At 44.8% G+C, this 27,860-nt stretch overlaps 2 protein-coding genes across 5 annotated transcripts in view; one reads left to right on the top strand and one right to left on the bottom strand.

The window, feature by feature from the left end:
* Positions 1–17,231, top strand: part of CCDC9B (coiled-coil domain containing 9B) — a 49,457-nt gene extending 32,226 nt beyond the window's left edge. For all 4 annotated transcript variants that reach the window (XM_062577576.1, XM_062577578.1, XM_062577577.1 and 1 more), the window contains 3 exons: positions 5,059–5,116; positions 5,469–6,268; positions 17,146–17,231. In XM_062577576.1, the coding sequence (XP_062433560.1) occupies positions 5,059–5,116; positions 5,469–6,236 (826 nt within the window). In that variant the 3' untranslated portion in view covers positions 6,237–6,268; positions 17,146–17,231. The remainder of the gene's footprint in view (positions 1–5,058; positions 5,117–5,468; positions 6,269–17,145) is intronic.
* Positions 17,232–24,339: 7,108 nt separating this feature from the next.
* INAFM2 (InaF motif containing 2) lies at positions 24,340–26,100 on the bottom strand. Its single transcript, XM_062577153.1, has one exon. It carries the CDS (start codon positions 25,829–25,831, stop codon positions 25,379–25,381), a length of 453 nt encoding a protein of 150 aa, XP_062433137.1. The 5' UTR covers positions 25,832–26,100; the 3' UTR covers positions 24,340–25,378.
* Positions 26,101–27,860: the final 1,760 nt, after the last annotated feature.

Below are 27,860 nucleotides of genomic sequence, written 5' to 3'. Positions count from 1 at the left end.
CTGAGAAGGGGTCACAGGACAGTTTACTGCTGCTGAGCAGATTGTGTCTCACAGCAGGAGGCGTACTCAGTGCTCCCCAAGGACAGGGAGAAAATGCACAGAACAAGCAAATTGTGGTTTCCCTGCCTGTGTTTGCTGGGAATGTGAGTTATACCCACTGCAGAGATCATTTTATTCATTTTTCTTCCCTTTCTACTCGAGTCTTTTTTTCTTCTGATTGCCTTACTTGAAAATTTTTGGAGGGGGAGAAAATGGGGCAGATGGGAAGGGAGGTGTGAAATCCACAGCTCAGCTCAGCTCATGGCTTGTTCAACCAGGATACCATGCTGTTTGCTAGGACCATGCATGAAGGATGGTGCTAGGAACTAGAGTGCACAGCACTTAAACCAGAAATGCCACCAAAGTTTGGGACATTTGCCTGTGCCGTTTTGGTGATGGTCACACTTTGGCTTTTGAAACAGTTGTGTTTGTCATGAACACAAGGCTTCTTAGGACTGGAAGTGGCTACACTTTGGGGCCTGGGTAGGTAGGAAAGCACAGAAGGGGGTTTCTCCAGGAGCTTCAAGTGGTGTGATACCTGGTTTATTCTGGTTATGTGTACTCTGGTCATGTCTGGTTCATGACCAGACATGACGTTCTAGTTCCTTTCTTCAGCTATTGGCCAGGTCCAGCTTGTCCCACAGCAAGAGCTGGTATGTGCCTCTGGGTCTTTCTGGGAGCATCAGGGCATGGGATCAGTTAGCTAAGGCATCTGGATGTGGCCCATCTCTCACCTGCCTTTCCCTTGCTCCTGAGCAGCAGAATAAGGGTTAGGGTTAGAGCCATTTAGGGTTAGAGTTAGGATTAGGTTTTTTTCAGAAAACATGATGGTGTTAGAATGATAACATTAGATAGCATTAGAAGTCTCATGCCTTTCCAGTGTTTAAGAAAGTTTAATCCTAATGCAGGCCTTTTCTTCCTGCTCTGTGGACATTTTAGATGTTCCTGCCATTTAGATGCTGTACAGTTACTTTAATGTATATTGAGAACACGCTGTACATGAAAGAGCAGTGTTGATTTTGCGCAGCTTCTTGGAATGAACCAAGAGTTCGTTTGCTTCCCTTTTATGGGCAGAGTGGATGAATGGATCATACTGTGCTCTGCTCTGCTCAGCACAGCACAGCCCGTGGGCCAAATACCTGCACTCAGGTCTTGCCTCAGGCTCTGTCTTTGCCCAGGTGGACACAGGGGAAGACCTGAGAGGCCATGCTCCCCTCTCTCCATCACCTCTCCTCCTCCTCAGTGAAGACTGACTTATGCCCCAAAGCATACTTTTGACAGGCAGGTGCTCACTGGTTTCCAGAAATCCTTGCAGGGTCTCCTACACTGCACACAGAGCCATACTCAGAAGGAATGTTTTGGCTAGCTGTCTTAGGGCAGAAATTCAATTAGGACTGGGATTAATGTTTTGTACAGAGTGCCTCTCAGCCTACGACTGGCCAGCTTGGAACACCATATGACAAACATCTCACTGAGCTGCCCATCAGCAGCAGTCGTTGGAGTCTCTTTCCACTGCGGTCTCCATTTGCCTCTTCTGCTCCGGAGTTTGGGTCGATCACTGCTCTACACTGATGGCAAGGGACATCATTTCAATTTGAGTAGGGTTATATCTGGTTGTGAGCACTTTTACCTGCTGTAATTACATAGTATCATTTCCTTGCTTTCCTTGACCCCCCCCCCCCCTTAACAGGAGATTTATGTGAGGGGTCCAGCAGACTTAAGATCACTTGTGCCTTAGACATCCCTGCTCAAAGCATGTCAGAGCCAACCCATGCCAGCAATGTGGACCAGTTTAAAGCAGCAGTTGTTTCTGGGATCCTTTCTTTATCTGGGGAGAGGGGAAGGTTAGTTAGCTATATTATGGTGAGGTTCAGCAGCTTCTGTTAGGAGGCTTGAAGGATGTATCTCAAAGAGGGAGTCTGGCTTGTTGTGGGCTTCCACAGCTTTTTTCTTATGGCTTGAAGTACATACTTGTGGCTCCAGGGCAGAGGCTTGCAGGCATTTTAGTGCATTTGACTCTGCTAGGGCTGTCAGGTTTATATTAGAATATTATTCATATCCATGTAAAGGCGTAAGACCCCAAAGTTCCTAGGTGCTTGAATCTTGTTTAGATGCCTAAATAATTGCTGATGAAATCATAAAATCTTACATACTGTTGTCCCCACAGAGACATTCTTTATTCTTGTTCTTTTTCTCATCTTTATCTCACACTGAAACAATTCTTCATACTCCTTCCTGAACATCTTGCTTTAGAAATGGGGCTAGAAGGACTCTTGATTTATTTTTTTTCACTCTAGCTTGTGTTTCAGTACTTCAAATTTATGAGCCAGTAAGATGAAAAATCATAGTTCATTTTCAGCTACAAAGAAATACATTAAACAGTACTGACATGAGTAGCCGGACCATAGAAGCATGACCTAAACTCCTTGCCTCCACCTGTGGAACTGGGAAAACTAAGGGAAATGAGGAAGCCAAATACTTGTCTGCAACAGCATGGGCACCTGTCTCAGTACTACCTAACCACTGCTTCCTTCCAGGATCACTTCAGAATTGCTCTCTGGCCATTCATCTCACCTCACTATCTTCTTTTCATTGATCCTTCTGTGTCTTCTGTTTGTCTAGAACAGGTCCAGTGAATGTCTGGCCATGTAATCTTGTCTCAGAGGCTGGAAGAACATCCTTTGCTCCACTGCTCCTCTCTAAGAAGAGCCATTCCTTTCATCTCATTTCAAACCTCATATCAAGATGCCTTTGGGGTGAGGAATTCTCCTTTCCCACTTGTTTTATCACTATCAATCTCCTCTCCCATTTAACTCCAAGTAATCCAACAGCAATGATAAGACCCATTTGGAGCATCTAGAGGTGACTTTCAGCTGCATCTGGAATGATGGAGACAAGGAGCATGTCAGGCAGAGATGCTGAATATTCTAGAATTGCTGTGTAGCTGGCTTTGGCTATCATTAAACCTGTGAGGGTGGTCTAGCCTGGGCTGCCCCTCCAGGAACCATATTGTGGTAGAGAAGACAGATCAGGCAGAGGAAGAAACCTGCAGGGAGCCGGACATTCTTCTTCCCCAGACATCTACCTGGAGAAAATGGTCATTGGATCCACCAGCACCACTGTGGAGTGCAAAGGGGAACTGAGGACAAGGGCAGCCTGTGTCGGACTTTAACATGGCTCATTACATGTGATGGCCTCTACCCATCACAGTGTGATTTTCTGAGCTCTTGCTGGGCACTACTGAAAATACTATATTAACTTCTAGCAGCTGATCACCCTGGCAGTGGGGGCCACTTCCAAGAAAAGGGGCCCTTTTGTGGTTGAGTCAGCACAGCTGATTGGGGCACTGCTTCATATTCAGGATAAGAGAGGGCTGGCTGTTGCTTGGATGCTGAGTGACATTTTGTCTCTAAGCCTTACAGGACTGCGCCAAGCTGCTTGGCCCTCTGGTTTATTAAGGACACTACACCTGGCTCTACGTTCTAAGAGAGCCTTGAGGTATTTGCAAATGTAATTTACTTCTGCCTTAAGGATTTTGTCAGCTAAAAAGGCAATGTGAAGTAGCTTAGTGCAATTGTAAGGTGGAGTGTGTGACGGTAACTTTCACATGGTTTTTACAAGGGCACATGCAGTCACTGTAATTGCGTATTTGCCTTTGGATATGCCTGACTCTGCAGTCAGCTCAATGTGCATTTCCATTTTTCACATTTCAGTCCAAATTCACCAAGCAAAGAGGCTAGTGAGCCCAGCAGAGCCACTGTAGAGAAGAATTTAATCTTATACACCTTTGCACACATTGTGGTTTGAGAAAATCTCTCTATATGGAGAGATTTTGCTATCAAAATTTGGAAAAATATTACCAAATCATTCCAGAGATAATGCCCTCAGTTCTATACAGTAAGAAAAAATGTGACCATGCCCACTGACTCATTTTCTGTCAGAAAAGCCTTCAGAAAACAAGCTAAATGAGAGCTGGGAGGTCCTACGTTCATCCCTAGCAAAGTGAGGCAATAATTCTGCACATTTCTTCATCTCTTTCTTCTGTGCCTGCAGCCACTGCACTGCAAGATACCCATGTAGTGGAGGGTGCACTTGCTCTCTACAAATGCCAAGTTACACTCTTAACACACCTTATTTATCATTACTATATATATATATATATATATATATATGTATATGTGATATAACACCTGGCACGCATAGAAGAAGGAAGGGATTACTAAGACCCTCCCTGACAGTAGCACTAAAAGGACAAATTCAGATTTATATTTACTCTGTCAAATGCAAAACATGCAGAAGAAAGCAATTCCCCATGCAGCATTTAGTTAAGCTGCATCCCTCTTTGGCACAGGATATTGTAGCTGCTGCAAGTTTATATGGGGTCAAAATGAATTTTCACAAAGCCTTGGAAGAGACTGCCTACTAAGCATGACTCATCACAGAGATGCTATCTCAGGCTCAGGAAATCCGAGATCCAAACTCTATCCCAAGCATCTGTAAGTGACGCTGGTAAGAAGAGAGAGCCTGAGCTAGCTGAACCTGCGGTCTAAACCTTATGGCCATTCTTGCAGCCTGCTTGCACACATCCATGTCTCCAACCTCCCAAGCTACCTCCAAACTACTTTATCCTTCACTTTCTGCTTCCGTGTCTGCCATTGTGGAGATCTGGGACACCTAGGCACAGTCAGGAAATCAAGAGCAGACTGTAGCACACATCAGCACAAGCAACTGGTACATCTTATTACTGTAATGACAAATGTCAGTTCTGGCAATTGGATTTTATGTTTAAAATTTAGTGGTATTAGATGAGTGTCTCTGGTTGCACTGAATGCTTTGCAGGTGCCAGGAGAAGGAACTGGGCTGATTCTGTCTGTCATCTTTATCTCCTGTTGCCTGGTCAGAGTGTTCTGACAAGGAACGGATGGCCCTGGTAGGAATTCCTACCAAGGCACTAGGCAGGGAGAGTGGCTTTGCCATATGAGAACTTAAGGGCCTAAATTCTGTGTTTTGTCTTGGCAGATGGGATACAAAAGAAGGCGACAACATGTCTTTTCTGAAGGATGACCCTGACAGCCAGGTGAGTTTATCTGTTCGAGGCTGGCTGTCAAGCTTTCTAGAAATATGCAGTATTGGGAAACCTGCAGACTCTCTGCAAGTGCAGAGCTTGGAGACTCCTTTGTTGCACTCTTCAGCACTCTCTAGGCAGCATGATGGGAGAGCAGCCTCATGTATTCCATTGACCCTCTCCCCAGCACAACATCCCCCACTTGTCTTGGTCTCTAAACACTGCTCCTCTTCACTTACATCCTTTAACTTTCTTTAATGGCCTCTGAAGATTCCTCCTCAAGTTTTGGGAACCACCACAGGCAAGGAGTACCATAAACCTGTTTTAATAAACTGAAATAAGTATCATCTCCTTCTTTTCTCAGAGGATCCTTGGTACAGACAAGCTGAAGAGCAGAGGTGAGGAGGAGGTGGAAGAGAACTGCCTGACAGAACTGGAGGAGAAGGTGAAGCAGCCAAACCTCCCAGATTATGGGGCCTCCTCATCACAAGGACTGCAAAGTGGAAAGGTCCCATCTGCCCACAACGGCCAGAAGGGGGAACTGAGAGCAGTGAAGGGATGCAGGGAGGTACCTGTGGCCATCACTGGTGACACAGAGCCAGGGACCAAGCTAAGTAAGGAGAACATTGGGGAAGATGCCAGTGGGAAGCCTGGTACTGCTGACCTCCCCCAGGAGAAGGAGAGCACAAAGAGCAGTGCTCCACAGAGCAGCCTTCCGAGCGCTGTGCAAGCCATCAGGCACAGCAGTGAGGAGAAGATGTCATTGCCGCTTGGAGCTGACTTAGAGAAAAGCAGAGCTTCAGAACGGGAATCCACCGAGGACTCTTTGAACAGCCATGGAGGAAAGCTGGACACAGCAGCAGGAGGCAGATGGGAGGCAGGTCAAGGACAGCTGGTGCAAAAAAGAGGGGAGGAAGTGACCGAAAACACTGCCCTTGAGGGACAAATGCTTGCACTGAAAGGTGGTGATGATGCTGTAGGCACTGAACACAGGGGAGAGCCTTTGCCCCCAAGGGAAGAGAGCTCCAACAAGACTGTGAAGTCTGAGCAGGACCCAGCCAAATCACAGTCCAACAAATGGGACCAGCCTGAGGAGTGCAAGGACAAGGACAGCAAGGACTTTATGAACTAACAAAGACTGCATTGCCGTGCCAGAGACAGAAGGTGAGTTCCTGACCCAAATCTCCATGTTGTGTTCATTATCCCATAATACTCACTGGGTACAGCCATCGTAGTCGTCCACAGCTCTGTTTTCTGTGGCTCTTAAGGACAACATACAAAATGTCTCTCCAAAAGTGTTCACTAATAGCAGTATGGATACTTAAGACAGTCTAAATCTGTACATGACAAAGACCTGCTCTGGAGCAGATGGCGAAAGCAAAGAAAAAGACAGAAATTTGGACAGAAAAATGGACAGCTGAGTCAGGTTGGTGTTGTGCATTAGTCAGGGACACAAACTGAATCTCTTCCTGGGAAGGGATAATCTCAGACAGGTGTGGACAGCAGCAAGAATTTATTTCTGTCTCTGCAGTGATGACAATTAGAATAACTAAAGGTCAGGCCATTCCCAAAACACCTGCACAGCAATAGACACCCATCTCATGCACAGCATTTTGAAGGTTGTCTGCACATAGGATTCTCTCTCTAGCATAAGATGTATGAATGCTAAGCCTGGAATTACCTTGAATATGTGTGGCAACATTAATGTGCCAGGCAGTATATTAATACAAAGGATAAGATGTTTCCTGTCAAAAAGGCCTGTGATCCAAACAGAAAGGAGGAAGAACAGATCTTTGTTATGCAACAAAGCTCCAGGTTTTACCAAAACTAAGACGTTTCTTCCAGACAGGGAAATCCAGAACAAGGAAAGCCAAGAGAAAGGACCATAAAGTATGACAAGGCAGAAAATCAAGGTAGAAATCAGGAGGAGGGACAAGGAGAGAGTGAAGGAACACTTTGGCAGTTAGCTTTGCTCAAACTGTTCTTTCCAGGCTGTAACAACAATGTCAAATATCAGGATTTCAAACCCACAGGTTTCAGATCAGAGGAATAATAAATCAGGATGTGATCCTACCACCAGTTTAGGCAGTAAGGACATAACTCAGGCCCTGCACAGAGACACCAAACTTTAGAGCAGTCATCTCGCCTTCATCTCCCATCAATGGAGAGAGATAAGCACTTGCAGAACACAATCCAGCCTGGCGAAGACCTGAACTGCTCTCAGGATACACCTATCTCTATCCTTTAAATAGAGAGACCACAACTACATGCCTAAGGAAGCACTTCAGACAACTAACTGCCCAGATTGCTCCCACCAAACACCTTTCCCTGATTCCAGCAAGCTTTGCTTCAGACCACTAACCAACAGCTTGTCACCAGCTTTCACTTAGTATTCATCTCGGAGGCACAAAGGAGCTTAAGGATGAAGTGATTAAGCTGCTAGCAAAAAGACTTTTGCTATAATCCAATACTATACAAAAAGGATGGAGAAGCACAAGCATTACAGCCATTGAAAAAAGGCAAAATACCGGAAACCAGCAGGAGCTGGTTCTGTACTGGAACTAAAATTCCTTGAAGTAAGCAACACACTAGAAAAATGTGAAGAAACGTCTGGATGCACAAAGCAGGACAGGACAGCACAGCTCATAGGCCAGGCCAGGCCTCTCTTAAATCTACCACTTTACCAAAAATCCTCGTATTAGAGGATGAAAGAGTTTAACTTATCCTGTGTGAGAAAAGTAGTCATTACTGAGACATCAGTTAAGAGGAAACAATAAATTAGAGCAGTCTATTTTCATCAGGGCAAATGGTACTAGGACTCTGAGTCTACTTCAGCCTACCTTTTTACTCCATCGCTGTTCTGTGAAGTCATTAAGGCATGCTTAAATGTAAAGATATCCTTATGTTTTGGGAAAGATAAGGTACAGAAGGGGAAAAAGAGGAGTTAACAGATGTCTCCAGACTGCTGGCACTCCCCTCAGTCTCATCCCTGGTATTCTCCTTTACAACTTTCTCTCATCCTTTCTGCTCTCCCCTCTGTCCTCAATTGTTTTCCTCTCTCTGCAATGTCCCTTTTCACTTTCCTGATCAGGCCGCCCTGGACAGCATTCCCATGCCTCACTTCCATCTCTTTCCCAAATAGTTCAAGCTGAATTTCCAGGTTTGTTCAAATTATGCACTCAGCATTGGATACGTCCTTTTGATGCAGACAGGTTATAGCAAGATGCTTTCCTTTTCTTGCTATCTCCTGTATGTCTAGGAGATGCTTCAAAATTCAGGGGAGCCCTTTGCACGGTGTGGATGGCAGGTCACTAGGGAGAGTTAACCAAAAGATGTTCCCACCTTTCTGGATAGTAGTGCTGACTTACATTGGGATCACAAGAATAGGCACAGCTACCTCAAATCTTATATTAAGTGGATGTATTTTCATTCTTTTCCATCCTTCATGTTTCAGAGCAATCACCAATCACTAATTCACAACCAAGCCACAATGGCATATCTTCTCCAGGCAAAACTGGTCTCTAACTATTTCATCCACAGGTTTCTTGCATTTTCTTCTTAGCTGGCTGAGCCAGTGCAGCAATTTGTGTGTCCTCTGCCTCAACAAGGGGTTTCTCCTACTTAGTTTTTCATTCCATTGCCTGCAACAGCATTTAGAGAATGAGTTTAGTGATTGCTGATGGCTGTTAGTCTTTAATGATGTTGCAGGGCATCACTGTCACTTTCTATCAGCTGAAGTCATCCCAATGCACTCAGCCCTCTCCCTTCACACCAATGACAGTCCATTATCTGGCTGGGTTTCCCAAACAGAATCATTTGCAGTCAGTGTGAATTCTGCCACTATTTATTCATGTCAGGGAAAGCCAAGATCTATTCATGATGGGGAAAGCCAACAGGAAGACAGAGGGTCCTGTCCTTAACTCTCTCTGTCCAGGCTGTCAGGAACATCCCTTTGTAGGGAAGAAATGCAAGACCTGGAATTTTCTAGCAGTAGCTCAACATAACCAGAACAGTTCACCTGTGTCACTTGACAGCAGAGCTCCTAGGAGCAACAAAGCAGCAACAACGATGACAACAACAACAACAAGAAAAGCAAAAGCTCATTTGGCTCAAGTTGGTTAAGTCGTCAGAGTGTTTGGAGTGAAAAGGTCTCCTGCTATTCCTGCTGTTGCTTTGAAGTTCCCAAATCAACATGGCAAGCTGCAAAATGACACAGATGGCAGTCATAAAAAAAACCACAGGCTGGTTATAGTCACTTTCCTTCTCCCTTGGCTTCTGTTTCCTAGTACTCTCATAGAATCATAGAATCAGTAAGGTTGGAAGGGACCTCTGGAGATCATCTAGTCCAACCTCCCTGATGAAGCAGGGTCACCTAGAGCATGTTAGACAGGGTTGCATCCAGGCGGACCTTGAAGATCTCCAGAGAAGGAGACTCCACAACCTCTCTGGGCAACCTGTTCCAGTGCTCCATCACCCTCACAGTGAAGAAATTCCTCCTCACATTCAGGCAGAACTTCCTGTGGTTCAATTTCTGCCCATTGCCTCTTGTCCTGTCACATGGAACATCTGAAAAGAGTTTGTTCCTGTCCCCCTGACACCCTCCCTTCAGGTACTTATAAACATTGATAAGATCCCCCCTTCAGTCTTCTCTTCCCCGGGTTAAAGAGGCCCAGCTCTCTCAGCTGTTCCTCATAGGACAGATGCTCCAGTCCTCTGATCATCTTCGCAGCCCTCTGCTGGACTCTCTCCAGTAGCTCCATGTCTCTCTTGTACTGGGGAGCCCAGGACTGGACACAGTACTCGAGATGAGGTCTCCCCAGGGCTGAGTAGAGGGGCAGGATCACCTCCCTTGACCTGCTGGCAGCATTCTTCCTAACGTACCCCAGGATACCATTGGCTTTCTTGGCCACAAGGGCACCTTGTTGGCTCATGGTCAACTTGTCATCCACCAGCACTCCCAGGTCCTTCTCTGCAGAGCTGCTCTCCAGCAGCTCAGCCCCCAGCCTGTACTGGTGCCTAGGGTTATTTCTCCCTAGGTGCAGGACTCTGCACTTGCTCTTGTTGAACCTCAGGAGGTTCCTCTCTGCCCAACTCTCCAGCCTGTCCAGGTCTCTCCAAATGGCAGCACAGCCCTCTGATAAATGCTGCAAAGCTCTGCTTTATTTTCATATAATTCTCCCTGAAATGTTATTTCTCAGGAACATCACACTTTGGGGCTTTATTTAGCCAGCAAATGCCCCAAACAAGTATTTTTTCAAAGAGAAAAGGCAAATGACATCTTGCCTATTTACAGTAGGAAAGGCTCTTAAGGCAGAAATTGGGCTTTGTATGTTATATGTGTGTGTGTGTGTGTGCAGAGTCTTGCTGAATTTCTTGGCAAGTAGGTCCACTTTTTCAGCAAACAACTAATATTCCTAATAATCTACCAAAGTTTCTGGGAAAAAAAATAAAAGAGAGAGAGATTGTCTTTAATTTGTAGCAAAATGCAATTTACATTTTATCGAACAACATTCACGTGCAGTTACAAAATGCTATTGATCTAAGACAGTTTTATCTCCAAGCATTTAATAATATGGGCAAGTGGGTCACTAAAGTCTGAAATGCTATAGGACAGAAATGCCACAAGATTGTGACAGATTTTATAATGAAGCATGGGTTGAGTTTTTTGAGGCAAATGTCCAAGTGTGCGATACCTTTTAGAAAGTAGGATGCTCATAAAGACTTAAGAAGCAAAGTAGGCTGTATTTCCAAATCTAAATGGAGAGGCTGGAGTTGCCTCAGACCACACTGGACTCAGTTAATAGGGGAACCACCTGAATTCCCCCAAAATATCCATGCCTGAGAATCAGATCTTTGGAACTAGATCCCTCAGGACTGCACCTATGTGAGATCCTTTCAAACCCTTGGCAGGATTGTCTGTTTTATGGCTTATTGAACCACATGCCTGCAGCTGACTACAAATGATGCTTTACATGGATTCCCCAAAATGCAACCCGCAGGACACCTGTATTCAACAAAGCCATTGCATATGGCCCACAAAGAGATTTGTTGTCATCCTTGACAGAAACATTGGTACATCAGCTAAAGAGTTTGTTCCAGCTTTTCTGACACAAGGATTAGTGTTTGGACAGTCAGGGGACAGAGCTGTCAGCCACTCTGAGCCTGGAGACTTTGCAGCTGTAGATGCTGAGCAAGGACTGCTTCCCTGCCCTGACTTGCTGTGTGGTAACAACAAGCAAGTTGCAGCACCCATTCCAGGCACGCCACATCACCAGCATCACAGCTGATTCTTGTTGTGCATTCTCTCCATGCTATGGAGCCATCCAACAAGTAGCCTCTTTTGAATAAAATCCTCATGCAACTCCTACCAGAGAGAAAATACAGCCTCCATGATATCATGAACTTAACCACACATGGCATATCAATGTTTCTGCCCTTCTCAATATGTCTGCTAAAAAGCACAGTGTTATCTGATAAAGCTAGGTTTAGCAGGAACCAGGAAAAGAGCATCATTCAGGAAGCTGAAAGAGCAAGAAGATCAAGTGTTAAAAAAAAACCTGCACTTTTCCCTTTTGGTTAGAATGCAAAAGGAAAAGTGTGATCATTCCTCTGGTTTTAGCACCATTAATTCAGATGCCCAAAACACCTTAATTATTCACCTCCTCTCACCACTTGCATATAATCTTTAAGGAACAGATAGTCCTTAGTGAATGGCCCATAATCCGGTTAAAAGGCTGTGGGCTGGTAGCTCACACACAGTTTTTAACACTTTATGCTTACACTGAATTGCTGACCTCTACGCCTAATGGTATTGATATGACGTCAGGCCAACACAGTTACAAAATTAATTCCTTTGCATCAGGGTAAAGAGGGCGCGTTTTTCACCCTGTTGTGTGTGAACAACAGTAACACACGTTTTTTGTAGATGAAGGACTTCATGTGTCAAGACAAGTGTGCTGTTGTTATGCAAGCCTCCAGAAGGTACTGAGCAGTTCTCTCTTCGTACATCCTGCCATGTCCCAGCAGGAAACCTTTCCTGTGTTCTGTGTCCATATAACCAGTGGGTATTATACCAGTCAATTCAATCAGGTTAAATCGATAGTGTGCTGCATATCATGCATCAGCTTCCATGCTGTGCTAGAGAGGCCTGGAATTTAAACAAAAAACCCCATGACCTGAAGTGCCTGGCAGAAAACATGAGAGAAGTTTGCATACAAGAGTCCAGATGATACAAATGGAGTCTGAATGCCTACTGTCTCGGACAGCAGAAAGTGCAGTAGCAAAACAGGAAGATGATTAATGTAACTGGGACCCCCATGAGATATATGGTCATATCTCATTGCCTTAAGGACAAACATTTTCTGGATGACACTGGCATGGGTTATGAAACTAGTTAATAAGTTCCTGTCAGGATGTGATCAGTAACTTTGCAGTGTGGGTTTTTTTTCTGTGAAAGTAGAGATTTGACAAAAGCAAAGTATGTACCAGAAATGTGTCTGCTTTGACATTTCATACTTTACAAAGCACAAACTGGAGCCCTCATTAAACCTTTTCAAACTAGAAAATTTTAATGTTATATTTTGAAATACTGGTGATTCAGTTGTGATGCAGTGCAATTTTTGGAAAATCAGCCCAGAAACAGGTGGTATGATTTTGCAACATACAACCTATCAGCCCCAACAGGATTTTAAAGATATAATTTCATTAAAACAATTTATATTGTGGAATTTCCATCAAGTGGAAAATTGTGTACCAGGTCACTTCACCTGATGTCAGGGACATGCCCTCCATACCAGGATCTCACATGACCCAAAGCATGGCAGATATTTGTAGCAGCAGCAATCACCAGTAACATTCTCTCCACCTACCCTGCTCCTGTGCTTTGTGGGACACATGTCCCATTCACACTCATGTTCATATTTCACTCCCCACTGCAGATGCTGTCCATCCATTTCCACAGAATAGCAGCTCCTTACAATGAGCAGCCATCATGTGGGTTTCACAGCTTCAACTGCTAATGCCTATTTATGGTACTAAAAAAATCCTGCACCTTCAAACCACTTGGAGATGCTGTGCAGAGAGCATGGTGGGGCTTTAATCCTTTGCTTCAAATAAGAAGGAATAAATATTTACCCAAAGTGAAGGCCTGGAATCCCTGGAGAATGTCCAACAAGTCCCAGAGAAGTAAACGATACACAAAAACCACAGAAGCTTTTCCCTGAATTCTCCTGAGAAAATCAATCTTTAAAGAAAATGCAGCTGGGGGTAAATTTCCAAAGCAACTCCAGGAATCTGACCTTGCAGCTCTGGCTGACGTAAAGAGGAGTGGGGCAGGCAGGGCCTGTGTGCCGCAGGATTAAAGAGGTCAGAAGAGGTCAGTTTTCTGATGCAAACCAGTGCTAAAGGTTGCTGAAGAAAGCGGTACAAGCAGAAACCAACACTTCTCAATACAGTTATGGAGCTACTGAAGAACATACCAGTTTCCTCAAGGCTCAAAAAAGATGAGAAGATACCATCTGCTGTTGTGTCTTGAAAGTTGGCTTCGGATTGGCAGGTGGAGTTCTCAGGGGCTTGAATATTCAAGAATAGTATTGGTCTCACTGCTCCTCCCTGCAGCCCATACCTGGAAGCACGGCCTGGAAGCATTCCTGCTTACTCGAATGCTGGCAGTCCTGAGCTAAGCCTTGATACCACCCAGTTCTGGAGCTCACCATCATTCTGTGAGCTTCCAAATTCCCAGAGCATGACTTAGCACCATGTACCACGAAACAGGAAAGTTCAGTCCTCCTGCAGAATTATTGCAGTAATTCTCATTGTGGAGTTAAGGAAAGCCTTTTGCATGGTGCCATATGGGAAAATAACATTAGCATTGGAAAACACAGGGATTATGTGAGAATGGTTCTGGAGTAACAACTTGTACAGAAGAAACACAGAGAAAGACTTGAGGGATATTCAGGAAATGGCTGTTTAATCTAGCAAAATTAATGCCAGAGTAATAGAACTGTAATCTCTATAAATACAGTGGGGTGTTAACACCAGGGAGGGAGCAGATCATTCAAGTCAGAAAACAATGCTGGTGCAAGAATCACTGTATTGAAGTGAATAAATATGGGAAAACTAGAAAAATGTTTCTACCTGTCAAAGGAGAGAGGATCTGGAACAGTTCTGTAATTGAAGCAGGGACTCTTGTCACCTTTAAAGTCAACCTGATCAACATGTTTCTGACAGGAATTAGATGACATGATGTCTGTAATAGCAACAGGCTGAGTTTGATGACAAAGAAGATGCGTATGCTCCTATGTCAGTGTTGGTGACCCTGTAAAAGCAAATGCTTTCACTGATACCCAAAAGAATTAGAGTACACATCCCATCTGGAAATGTGGGCTCTATACTCCTCAATCTCTCAGGCACTTTGGAAGAGCTTCTGTCTCTGGTTTGCCATGGTGACTTGTGAAAAGAAGAAACTATTATGAGCTGTTAACACATTTAGTCACAGACTAAAGCTACTTATTACAGCACCTGTATGTCCTTATAGCTACTTACTAAAGTGCAACAGGGCCAAAGGTAATTTAGGGCTCTCATAGACAAACTTTTGCCATTCTAAACATTAAAAATGAAGCTATTCATCCTGCTTTATAGCCTATGGTTACTGCTGTTATCGCAGAGCTGGCAGAAGGGAGCATGTGCCATTACCTTAGCTGCCAGGCTCAGTGTTAACCATGGGGTCTTAATGTCATCCTAGATGAAAAGAGAGATAAATCTTCTGCATTGTGGTCTGCCATGCAAGGAGCACCGGCACATCTATCTTTCTGTCAGCTCTGCTGTTGAGATGATACTCTTTTGCAAAGGGACTGTAGAGAGTGACAGTATCTTAAACCATTCTAACACAAACCACCATCCATCTTTAAATGCTTAAGCTCATCAAGGGTTGCAGTGATAAATTTTCTACCACTGGAAAATCTAGAGACAAGATTAGGATCTTTTATTTTTTAAAAGGGGATTGTAGTTCAAATGGGAATTGATTCAGAGAAGTCTTATGGCCTGTGCTGGGTAGGAGGACATGTCTCATGATCTTAATTGTCTCTTTCTGGCTTTACAGTATGTAGGAACAGCTGCTAAATATCTGTTTTTAAAAAGCTAAGTAAGGAAATCTGGTATAAGAATGTCTAACAAATGGTCCATTCATATGATGTCTGAGTTTGCCTTATGGTATTTCACAAAACTGACTAGCTGATTTGGCCACTGACAGAACTAAATAGTCTCTAGGGACTCTTGTCTATCCCCAGGAGTGACGAGACAAAACTTCTTTAGCTCCTTTCAGCTGCAGTCTTCAGGGACTTCATGTGTGCCCATCCTCATGAGATTAGATTTAACTAGTAGGTCCTACAATGATCTGTTGTTGGCCTGGCTGTCAAAGTCATCCCAGTGACTTGCCACATCTAGCCAAACTCTGTCAAATTGGGAAATATGAGGCACATTGGATCCCTTAAGATAGACCATCAGCAATCTGCATTTAATCCTCTCACTTGACAGTGACAAAGTTAAATTTGGCACTACATCCCCTTGTTGTTGATGGAAGAATCAAAGGCAGCACATAGTTGCATTGCTCTCCAGAGCCTTGAGTTGCAACGGTAAGAACACCAACCATGGGAATGTCAGGCTAGCTCATTTAGTGCTTGCTAAATCTCTGACCATCCCTTCTATTATGCAAGCAAAAGAAGATACAGTGTGAAATGAGGGAAATGCTACTCACTATGTCTAATTACTAAGAGAAGTAATGACTTCAAAACAAGCAGGATCTTGGCTATAAAGATTTTCTTATGCACAGAAAGAAAGTGGCTGTATTGATAATATTGCAGAATAGGAGATAGAATTGTCTAGCAGTACTAAAAAGCAAGAAGTCTTCTAAAAGAGTTTCTGAAGTATTGATAATAAAATAGATTAACACAAAATAGAGATAGCTCTGAAGTCAGTTCAGACTTGTAAAATAAATATTTTACAGTATTTAGACTACCAAACTCAACTCTGAAGATCTGTTTCCTGGCTCTTTTGAACAGTCTTCAAGCCCAAGAGTGCACTGCTACAGCAGTCAACACCCCCTTGGGAGTAAGATACAGCCAATCTTGAACATCATACAGATAGAGGACAATGAAAAATGTCTCCAGCAACAGTGTTGGACTCTCCTCTTAGCGGTACATCTCATTGATTATCTCAGTACCCGGGGTATGATTTCAGTGCAACTCCTTACCAGATATCCATGGCCATGTTGTTAAATGATTCCCTTAGGTCTTTCCTTTTTATGTGACCTAAGCTTACTATTGCCTCTCCGCTTTCATGCTTCTTAATCCATTTTTCCTTTTATATTTCTCCTCTGCCCTTTTTTTGTAAACTTCTCATGTTGAAATCTGCTTCAGCAAAACACAGATCTGGATTTAAACACAGATGCAGAAAAACACCAACTCAGCAATTCTGAGCAGCACCCAAACATTTGGCAATTGGAAAAGAAATTAAAAAAAAATCTAATTAAAATCAGAGTGTCTCAGTCTGGAGGCAGCTATAGGACAGCAGGTTCCACTCATGGGCTACTGTTTTCACCACAGAAAAGCTGATACAGCCTCCCCTCCTCTACAAATGTAAGCACTGCAGCCCCAAGCCAGGTTTCACAACAGAGGGCCACAGAGTCCTACCCAAAAGCGCTCCCTCCCCTTGTTGCTGCAGGTACTGTACAAGCCCACACAAAAACATGCAAGGATTATTGTTCTTATTAAGACAAAAGAAGAGGGTACAGTAGTCTTTGTCAGAGGAGGATTGGGAGTGTATTTCATACAGACTTGCACATTTGTTTTATCCCATGGGCTGTGGAACACCTTTTCTGCTCCCAATGCATCTGGTAGGTAGATATGTGGTTATGCTATGCTGGTACCTTACAAGCAGCCCAAGCTGTGCAGGAAGGTTGTGCTGAAACTCAGCAGACATTTGTTATTTACAGTGATCTCCAAAGACTGATAATCCTGCTACTGTCTCTGCTTTTGTTTTGCCAGGATAACGTGCTGAATGTGATGGATGAGAAAAGGAGCACAGCCTTGTCCTCCCTCTTTGACCTCATATGAAACCGGCTTTCAGCACCTGCCCTGTGCCTTTCAGCACCCATTCACAAAGGGGGTCCCCCATCACCACTCCCCCCTCTCCTGCACACAGTTTCAGTGTCACTTCTATCTAGTCCTACACCAAAGGACAGGGAAAGCTACATATACACATCCCTACCCTTCAGAGAAAACACAGTCACTTTTCTTTTGCCTTTGTTTCTCTTATATTGCAGCTGTGTGGCAAGACAATGAATTGTCTACTGGATGCACTTTATTTAATAACTAATTCTGTTAGAAGTTAAGATTCAGCTTTCTGGGCTCCCCAACCCTTTTCTTCCCTTAAAGGCTGCCAGGGCACTGCATGTGCCAGGAGCATGGCAGGGGTCACAGGAGCTCTCCCTTGCTGTTTAGTAGGCAGCAAGTGAAAGACAGAAAAACACCTCAGTATGGCCACCTCACAGGGGACAGGGTGCGAGCAGTTACACTGTAGTTCTATAGGTGGGTGAAAAACTAGCGTTCAAAGCAGCTGTTGTTCTAGAGGTATTAAGTTGTTTAAGCATCGGCAGAGATGTTTGGTAGTCACGTGGGTTGTAGGGCATGAAGGGGATTGAACATTTGTGACTTACACCATGGGATGCTGAGGCTTTTGACAAACAGATGTCAATCACACTATTTTATAACTTAAGAGCTTGTTTTTCTCCTCCTGATAGATTTAGTAGGGCACAAGTAGCAGAGGCTGAATCAGCACACTAACAGACCATGCTTTTTCCAAGGAAGGTTGCTGGGTGGATTGAGTGGGTACACACATGGCTTAGCAAAGCACCAAGTCTACTTCATAAAAGTGGGAAGTGGAAAGAGGTGGGAAGATTTTGAGTTAAATATATGCACTTACAGCTGTATGTGCCAAGCAGGGCAATGAAGAGGGCAGCACAAACACCATAACCTTCCTTCTTAACAACCCTACACCAAGGAAGGGGTCAGCAGTAGGACCCTGGGCAAACTGGGGTTGGAGGTGTAGGCTTCTTATCAAATGCTTTCACCTTCCCAGTTGTGCCTTTCACAGCCCTGTGTTCGAATAAATGGGTAGCAGTTCCCCTGGAAGTGGCCACTCAGATCTTTTGACTCAGCCTTACGAAAAGGTATCTTCCAAAGCAAACAACTGGATAAGCATTCACAAGCACAAACAAGCAAGAATCATAGCTCTTTGGATTTCAGAGCAGCTATGAGATCCACAGCAAATAAGGATCTAGCTGAAATACAGTAACCAATTAAGAAAGGAGAAAGCAGGCACAAGGAATAAGACAACATAATTTCTGACTTCTGAATGGCAGAGCAGCAAGGACATTCTCATTATGAAATGCTGCCGTAACACTTGAAGCAGTTTCAAGAATAAATGTATGTGCAGACATGTATGCGTGGGGATTTACTGGATTTCATAGCAAGATGCATTCGCTAACCAAAATGCCAGATTGCCTTGGTGATAAGGTTGGTATGTGTGGACTGAAATACTGTACTGTTTTAATAAACTAATATTGCACAGATGTACATTTTGGTTTTCCAAATAACTCAGACCCACAGCATCTATCTAATATATACTCAATGAGTGGCAAGTCTCAATGTGCCAAATTCACGATAATTTACTGGCTTCAGCCTAGGCATTAGGCAAAAGACAGTGTGTACCTTTCATGTTTTTTTAGTAAGAAACATCTTCACCTCACCAAAGCCCAGGCTGGGTTTATTTGGACTTACTGAATGCATAAAAGGATAGATAAAAATCAAGTTGTAAAAGTGCTGCAGGTCCTTGAAATTCTCCATGACTGTTGGAGGCTTACTTCCCATCACTGGCTGCCTATAACACTCACTGTTTACTTTTATAAAATAGCTCACTGACCTCAATCTTGATCAGATTGGACTGAGTCATTGCCACTATATACCAAGAACTAGTTTGCCTCAGTACTAGATGGTCTACACAACATATTTGCAGGTCAAGAGTTGTTCCACCCCAGTAGAAGTCAGGCACACAGCCAGGCAAAGAGGCAGAATTTTATTTTGCCCCAGCTCAGAACCTAGTTTTAGAGATAAAAAGTCAACTTCAATTGCTGCCGCACTACACTGGACACATCTGATTGCCCTAAACACCTTTTTGAAGGACAGTTTGTCCCCTCTCCTCTCTTCATTCTGCAAGTCCAAATAATTTGGTATGTAATGAATGATGCACAGGAAGGATTGCATCTGTACCAAGCTCCTTGAATGTTAGGACAGATGGTACCTCTGCTCAGTGTAATTTCTCCCTGTTTACCAACACTCTGCTTGAACGCTCTTTGGTTGATGCCGATTGTATTTTTTTTCAGAAAACCATGGCTATTTACTTCTTTACAGGAAAAGTAAAGGCGGAATGGTTGAAAAACCTGATGCAGAGGGTTTTTTTCTTTAAATAAAAGTTGTAATGAGGAAAAAGTCTCAGTTTCTTGGTGTTTCTTGGTCCCATGGGCAGAGCTTTCTGAATGCAATTGGTAATCTCTGCTTTTTAGAGCAAGAGCTTTGATTCAGATTGCTCATCCCTTAGGAAAGCCCAACTCCTAGCCTAGCTTAGCTAACTCAACCAATAGGCTGGTTATAATGATGACAATCTGCATTACAAAACACAAAGCCCACCTTTCCATAGTGTGGCAAAGCTCACTTGCTGCCATGTCACTCCTGCTGCAGAAAAATGCAGTAGTAGCTTGTAGCATGCAAATTCATCTGTCTACAGAGATGCCTGTTTCCTTCCAACAGTGGTTGGTAGCTCTGGGATTTTGTTAAGCTAAGATGGCATTCAGTGAGAAACATTTTTGTACATAAGTTGCACAGAACAGTAGTTAGCATTTTTTAAGTTAAATAGAAAGCTTTTTAAAGTCAATTACAGGCAAAGAGCAGGAGGGGTACAGCACTGCTGTGTAGTTCAAAACACTGCCCACTGCCTTCCCTTGGAAAGGTTGTATAACAGTAGCTCAACCCACTCAAAGGCTCACAGACCCTGCTGGTATCAGCAGGCAAAGCCACCACACTGGAAAGTCTGCAGCCATTTCCTAGTCACACCAAAGTAGTGCAGTGATACAACATCTGACCAGAAATGAGGCTGACTGCCTCAACACAGAGAAGTCAAAGTTCAGCTTATTTGCTTTATGCTCCAGTGCAGGTATGACTGTTTCTTACACCATTGCCCTCTCCCTACACTTTGATAACTTCTCCCAGGACTCACAGCTAACCACCAGTAATACACACACCTGTATATAACACTTTCCAGAATGGCCCACTGAGATTAAATTAGTCTTCTCTGAGGGAGACACAGGATGCACAGAAGCAGCCAGTGATTTTGTTAGTTATCAACACAAAACTGCAAGACTGCTTTCCAGCTACGCTAATGAACTAAGCCAAAATCTGGAGTGAAAAACAGCTTCCTTCTCAGAATTATAGCCCAGTTCTATGAATATGGGCTTAAGATAATACCCATTACATCAGTCAAGACCAAGAACATACACAAGGAGAAAAAGCAGTTGAAAGATAGCTTTTAGTAGATGAAAATTTAAGCTAGCTGGTGGAGCATGTTACATGCTCCAGTAACTTGCTTTTCCAGCTACTTCTTTTTCTTGTAGTTCCTCTGCATGTGGGTTGTAACAAAACACTCTCCTTGAACAAATTAAGGTCAATGGGGCAATTCCAGCATGAACAGAGAGTATTATACATCAATAGGTGCAAGCCCAAAGACATCCACATGCAAGGAAAAAAAAAAGAAAAAAAAAAAAAGACCAAGAAGGTTTAAACACATACACTGATCAAGACGCACTTTAATTCTTCACTTACTGCTCTTTCTTTTAGGGAGCACTTCCTTTTAACAGGAGTTGACTGTGCAAATCCTTCTATGAGGATCTAAGCAGAGGCAGCATTACATCGTGCTAGAGGGATGCTGTTGTCAACTCAAGAGTTGGACAAAGCCATACTAGCAGAATTTTTCATATGAAAAGTCGTGTTTCTCCCTCGTGAATCTTTTCCCTGTAAGAAGGGAAAACTAGAAGAAACATGGCCTGGCCTTCTCTCCAGCCCTTCAAGTTATTACTGTGATCAGCAACTAGAATAATCAAAGCTATCACAGTGTTTAATCTCCCTTGACAAAGTGCAATGGTGCACTTTGTCACTGTGTTTCAGAACTAAGTTGCACCTTAAGCAAATGTTCACAGTGAGAATTCTGTGCTCTGTGCCATAGAAAATTTAAAGGCTCTTTGTACAGGATGAAAATCTGGAACATTGTCCCTAGATGATAAGAGGAGTCAAAACTTCAAACACTGCAGGGAAGCTGGCATTACAGAACCATCAACATGTTTAATCAATAAAAAACAAATAAAAAAATAGGAATCCTTGGAAGCACAGATACCACTATTCCAGCCATATTCTTAGATATCATGCTTTTAAAGAAACATTCACACTAAGTCTTGAGATTCTTGTTAACATATTTACTTCATTTAAATGAAGGGCCTAAGATTCAGCATTGCACTCATACTTTATTTTCTTTGTCCAAACTGACTTTCAACAACTCCCTTTCACACAGATCTGCCCATACTGGAAATTTCATGACAAAATTCTGTTTGCAAATAACATGTAGAACATTTGTGTAAGGACACTAATTCTACCACGAGTTCCAAGAAAGTACCATTGCAACCTCATGATTTGTAACATTTTCTGTTGAAGAAACAATAGAAAAGCCTATGTCATATCTGGCCTGACAGAAATCTGCTAGCTAGAAAAACCACTATCTACTTTGCTTAAGTAAGCTTTTCTTTAGATGACCAGTGAAGGGAAAGACTGAAATGGAGCTGAAGTCATGTAACAAACAAGACTGTCTGGCTTTTTAAATCTCAATTTTACTAGATGAGTGATCTTGCTATCTAAAAACTTGTGCTGGATGAAGATGACTGTTTTAGTACAAAGATGGAAACATAATGCAGAAATTCACAGTACAAGATGACCACCCAGATGTTATTTGTTGCAGCAAACCCACTTCCTAAGAAAGCCCTAATACTCTGAATTTTAGAAAGTTAACTTCTACATAGAAACCAATCCAGACAAGCCATTCTCCTGTTGCACATGTAGTACAGCAGTAATAAAGTTAACAGGACGCTCCAAAGCCAGCTGGTACCAAAATAAATGTATTTCACCTAAATTTCACTTTGTCAGCAGAGAGGAAAGGATACAGTAACACAACCTAAGGACATATAAAGCCTGTTCTGTCAGATAAGAATGACAACAGCTGTGACCAAATTAATATCACCTATAAGCTATTTTTAGAACCACCAAGGGAAGAAACCATTAGCAACAGGTCTACTCCCTTTGGTAAAGGGGATCTGAACACTTTTACTATTCTAAAAAACCTTTTCCATCAACATCACAAAACAGGTGAAGAGCTTTAATCGTTATTGCTACTGAATATAAGGCATTTCTATAGTTACATGATAGGTTGGAAAAGGGCCATGCAGCCCATTTAATTCAATTAACTTCCTCTTCCATCTGCTCTACACTGCCATGCTCTATTAGTCTTCTGAGAGCAATTGTTTTTAAACTGAAAAGTGCCAAGAGTCTATGTATGTCCAACGTATACTATTCAAAAGCACTACTTTCAAAAGAACTCAGTTCTGAGCTGCAGCCCAGGATGAGAGAAATATTATTCTCAGTATAATTCCACCTAGATTTTATCTATATTTAAAGGAATTTTTAAAAGTTAAACACAAACTCCCTCTCAGGGATGCTTCCCAACTTCTTCTGAATTTAGTGCCACATAAAAGGTGCAGGCTAAACTCCACTGGCACCAAAAAATGGGTCTGTTTCCTTTCTCCTCTACTCCTTTCTCCTTTCAAGTGCAGAAAACCTTCCCTTGTACAACCAGAGAGGGACTGCAAGAAGCATCATTATCACCAGGAACCAGAACATCTACACGCATCAGGTAGCCCCGCACATACATATCAACATGCTACATGTAGAACAGCCAAGGGAATGAAATCACCTACTGCTATGTAAAGAGCACAAGTGAACCCAACCAACAATTTGTCTAAAGACAGAGTGCTGCTGTGAAGATACCCACCAGTCCTGCCACTACAGCAGATAAATAAGAAAAGTTGTGAAGCAGCTCATGAGATAATAGTATGGTAGGGCAACCATCTGCTCAGGAAGCAGCTTTTGGTTTTCATCTTCTTTTCCACCTCCTACTTTCTTTACCTGCCCTTCCCTGCAGAAAGGTGGTAAAGATTACATGCATACTTCATCAGGAATGACCGAAATAAAAGACCTTTTTTTGCTTCCTACTAGCTAGCCTTCTTTTCTAACATACAAAGAACATATGGACTTTCCTATATGCTCTCTGGAAAACTGGAAGAGAAAGGTAAAGATCATGCCTAAACCACATCCTTTTGCCCAGTTTTTCCAGAGGCCTTCTGTTCTAGGTCTCCATATTCAACAGACACTCCAAAGGAAGTGTCAAGTTAGAGTGGGTTAAGACACCAGTCCTAAGGCATATAGATTTAGGTATGAAACTTCTGTTTCCCTCAACTTAAAGAAATTAAGTGTCATATTTTACAGCACACAATTGTGAGTTGCACAATTGAAATATGTATACTACAGAATGCATTTTTATCTTCAATGTTAGGGAAGAAAGTCTAAACTCCAGTCATCACTTCACTGGCATGCTGGATAGCTCAGCAACCTAATGGTTAACTCATTCAATTGAAATAATCAATCTGAACAGCAGCTGCTCAGAATGATACAGGTCGTCAAGACATGTGCTCTCATGCCTAGAAAGTCATCAAATATGCTTATTCTTACATGGTTTATTCATTGATAGACCTCATTCTACAGTTATTAAAGGGCATTTTTTCCACTGTGTATCAGTACAGCCATGCAGAACATTTCTGAAGATGACATGGCATGAAAGCATCGTGTTCTGAGGGAAGTCTGCTCAGTACACATCACTAGCTGGCTAGCACAGACCTGCTTCATGATGGCACCGGCCCGAGGTTAGACTCGGGTACCATGTTTACGGACTTACCACCCGTAAGTCCAGCAAACCCACACAGGCAAGAAAACAAGCACAGACCATCACATACATAAGGACACATTGCACTATGCACCACTGCAGCTGCCCACTAGCACTCACTGTGAGCTCTGCTTCTCCTGCAAAAGCTCAAACCTTCTCTCCTCACAAATCCCTAGTTGCCATGAATAACAGGAGTTAACACACATCTGGCTGGTGGAGGTTTCTCTAAGCCTCACCTATGAGGACCAACGACAAGTGAATCAACAGAAATGCTATAGTTTGCCTGTTACCACAGGCGGTTTGTTTTCGCTACCCAAGGAGTCCTTCCAGTCTGACACTTCTCCCAGTGCTCTCCCTCCACCACAAAGAGAATATACTGTATTACAGAGACTTTCATAGTGGGAAAATATTTTAATATAGTAAACAAGTCAATTTACCTTTCACATATTTTCAAATAAATTTATGCTCATTATTAAACAAAACTGATTTTACAGCCAGCTTACAGCCTCTAAATTCATCATGTTCCCAGCTGATCTTGTAAATAGTGAAGAATTTGGACACCAATATCCTTTTATAGGTAACAGATCGTCATAAATAGCATACGAGTTCAATGCAGGTTCAAAGGGAGAAGACAATCCCCGTGAGGGGGGGAAAAAAACCCACAAAATTCCCTTTGGAAGAAAGAGGGGCTAGGGGGGAAAGTACTGGAGTTATACTTGTAAAAATGTTTCCTTCCCTTGCTGACCCCTTGGCTGGGCCAGTCTCCAGCCTGAGCTCTTTGGGTCTCACCAGCGCGGCAGGCAGAGGGGCCTCTCCACCCCACTGCCGGGCAGCCAAGGCGCAGTCCCACCTAACAGGGTCCTCCACCGCCGCGCCTCCCTCCGGATGGTCCCGACGACGCCCTGGGGGCGGCCCGAGGAACGGACACGGTCCCGAGACGGGGCAGAGGCGCAGATGCTCGCCGCAAGCCGCTCTCCCGAGGCCGGGCCTCCCCGGCGGGCCGCCGCGGGGCTCCGAAGCCTCCTCTCCCGCGGCGCCTCCCCGAGCGAGGGACGACTGTTAACGGCTGCCCGCCGCCGCGGGGGTCGGAGGGGGGGGGGGGGGGGGGGAAGGGGCGCCCCGCTCGCCTCAGGGGCTGGCGCGCACAGGGCGCAGCACGGCCGTGCCCGCCTCAGCCGCGGGCGGCGGCGACGCGGCCAGGCGGTCCGTGTCGGCGAGGCCGGGGCCGCGGTCGGAGCCCGTCCGCGGCGGCGCTGGCAGAGTCTCCCGCGTGGGTCTTGCCACTCTGGGGGGCTGCGAGGCCGCGGCGGGCCGAGGTCCGTCGCTGGCCGCAGGGCCTGGCGGCGGCGGCACGGCGGCGTGGGGCTGCAAGGCGGCGCCGGAGCCGCCGCGCACTGGCTGCCAGATGAGGCTGTAGTAGACGGCGAGCACGATGGCGGCGAGCGAGACGGAGAGCACGTAGGCCAGCACGGTGGCCAGGCGCACCCACTTCTTGTTGGTCTTGGCCGCCATGCGCGCCTTCTTGTCCCCGGTGTAAGTGGCGGGCTTGCCCCGCTCCGCCCCCACCTCCTTCTCCTTCATGGGGGCCCGGCCCTTGGCCCGCTGCTCCACCGTCCCCTCCGTGGTGGGGGCTCCTCGCCGCCTCCGCCCGGCTCAGGACATGCTGCTCCTGCTGCGGCGGCGGCCCGCGCTGCTCTCGCTGCCCGGCGGCTCCGCTCGGCTCGCCGAACGCGCGGAGGCGGGGGGCTGCGCCGTGGCAGGGTGGCCCTTAAAGCGGCAACACCGCCCGCGCCAGTGCTGATGGGGGCGTCTGCCGGGTGGATTGTGTTTAAAGGGGCGATTCCCCTCCCTCTCCCCGCCCCCTCACCCTCCCCAACGGGCTCGCGCGCGGCCCCTGGGGCGCGCGCTCCTGAGGAGAGCAGTGACTGTTAGGGCCCGCGTGGCAGCCCGTGCGGCCGGGGTTGCCGGTTGGGGGCGAGTAAAGGGGGCTGCAGTCTGCGCTGTCACAGAATGGTTGAGGTTGGAAGGGACCTCTGGAGATCATCTAGTCCAACCGCCCTGTTCAAGCAGGGTCACCTAGAGCATGCTAGACAGAGTTGCATCCAGGTGGGCCTTGAATATCTCCAGAGAAGGAGACTCCACAACCTCTCTGGGCAGGCTGTTCCAGTGCTCTGTCATCCTCATACTAAAAAAGGTTCTCCTCATATTCAGATAGACCTTCCTGTGTTTCAGTTTGTGCCTGTGGCTTCTTGTCCTGTTGCTGGGCACCACTGAAGAGAGTCTGGCCCCATCCTCTTGACACTCTGCTTTAAGATATTTGTAGACATTGATAAGATTTCCCCTCAGTCTTCTCTTTCCCAGGCTAAACAGGCCCAGCTCTCGCAGCCGTTCCTCAGAGGGCATATGCTCCAGCCCCTGATCACCCTCGTAGCCCTATGCTGGACTCTCTCCAGTAGCTCCATGTCTCTCTTGTACCAAGGAGCCCAGAACTGGACACAGTACTCAAGATGAAGCCTCCCCCAGGGCTGAGTAGAGGAGCAAGATCACCTCCCTTGACCTGCTGGCAACACTCTTCTGATGCGCCCCAGGATACCACTGGCCTTCCTGGCCACAAGGGCACATTGCTGGCTCACGGTTGACTTGTTCACCGGGACTCCCAGGTCCTTCTGTGCAGAGCTGCTTTCCAGCAGGTCACCCTGTAGTTGAGGTTATTCATTCCCAGGTGCAGGACCCTGCAGTTGTGTTTATTGAAGTTTGTGGCGTTCCTCTTCACAGAACTGTCCAGCCTGTCCACATTTCTGAATGGCAGCACATCCTTCTGGTGTATCAGCCACTCCTCTCAGTTTTGGATCATCAGCAAACTTACTGAAGGTGCACTCTGTCCCTTCATCCAAGTCATTGATGAATAAATTGACGAAATAAGTTCAGTATATTGAAAAGTTATCCCACATACTCCTCTGCAGCGGCCTCTGCCTTGCTTTTGTGGTGCTATTCTGGGCTCACCTGGCTAGCTCATGCCAACAGCGCATTAGCCCTTTTCCCTTGGCACGTATGCTTGGGCCCAGGTTAGTCAGGGTTAGCAGGGGTAGTGAAGCCCTCCTGGCCCAGTGCTGGAGAAGAACATCAGAAATATTCCTCCACTTTCTTAATAGAAAGAGAAGTTACTTCTCAACGCTACCCTAGCTGTGGGTATGTGATGCCGCCTGCAACTTTTGTGAAGTTTGAAGGATACCCCTAGCTAAGCCACAATTTTTGGTGAAGTTATTTTAGTTTCCTTCTAATTGGGCTGATCCAAGCCTGCTGAAATTATTTAAATCCTTGTTGTTGCTGTTAGGATATGGATTGGCTTTATTCTCTCTAGGCTTGTTAGCCTCCTCCCCGTCCCGAGCATTATATTGTTTTTTTTTCCTGAAAACAGTTGAAACACCCAGGTTATGGATCCCCCACTCCTGAGAGATGTTGGCTTTTTAGAAGGATTTAGCTGTTCCTTTTAAAATCGTTTTCTTCTCCCTCTCCCAAATCTTAGGACAGTCAGAATGAAAACCTTTTGCTTACAAGACATGGTGGTTCTAAAAGAGGCTAACAGCAGCTGAAGAAATGACTGTTGCCT

The sequence above is a fragment of the Rhea pennata genome, chromosome 5 (assembly GCF_028389875.1).
Source record: "Rhea pennata isolate bPtePen1 chromosome 5, bPtePen1.pri, whole genome shotgun sequence".
NCBI classification, from domain to species: Eukaryota; Metazoa; Chordata; class Aves; order Rheiformes; family Rheidae; genus Rhea; species Rhea pennata.
This window is presented reverse-complemented; position numbering and strand designations above follow the sequence as displayed.

What these genes read in the sequence shown, in the direction of transcription:
- INAFM2 (XM_062577153.1), bottom strand. Translation starts at nt 25,831, where the DNA reads ATGAAGGAGAAGGAGGTGGGGGCGGAGCGGGGCAAGCCCGCCACTTAC.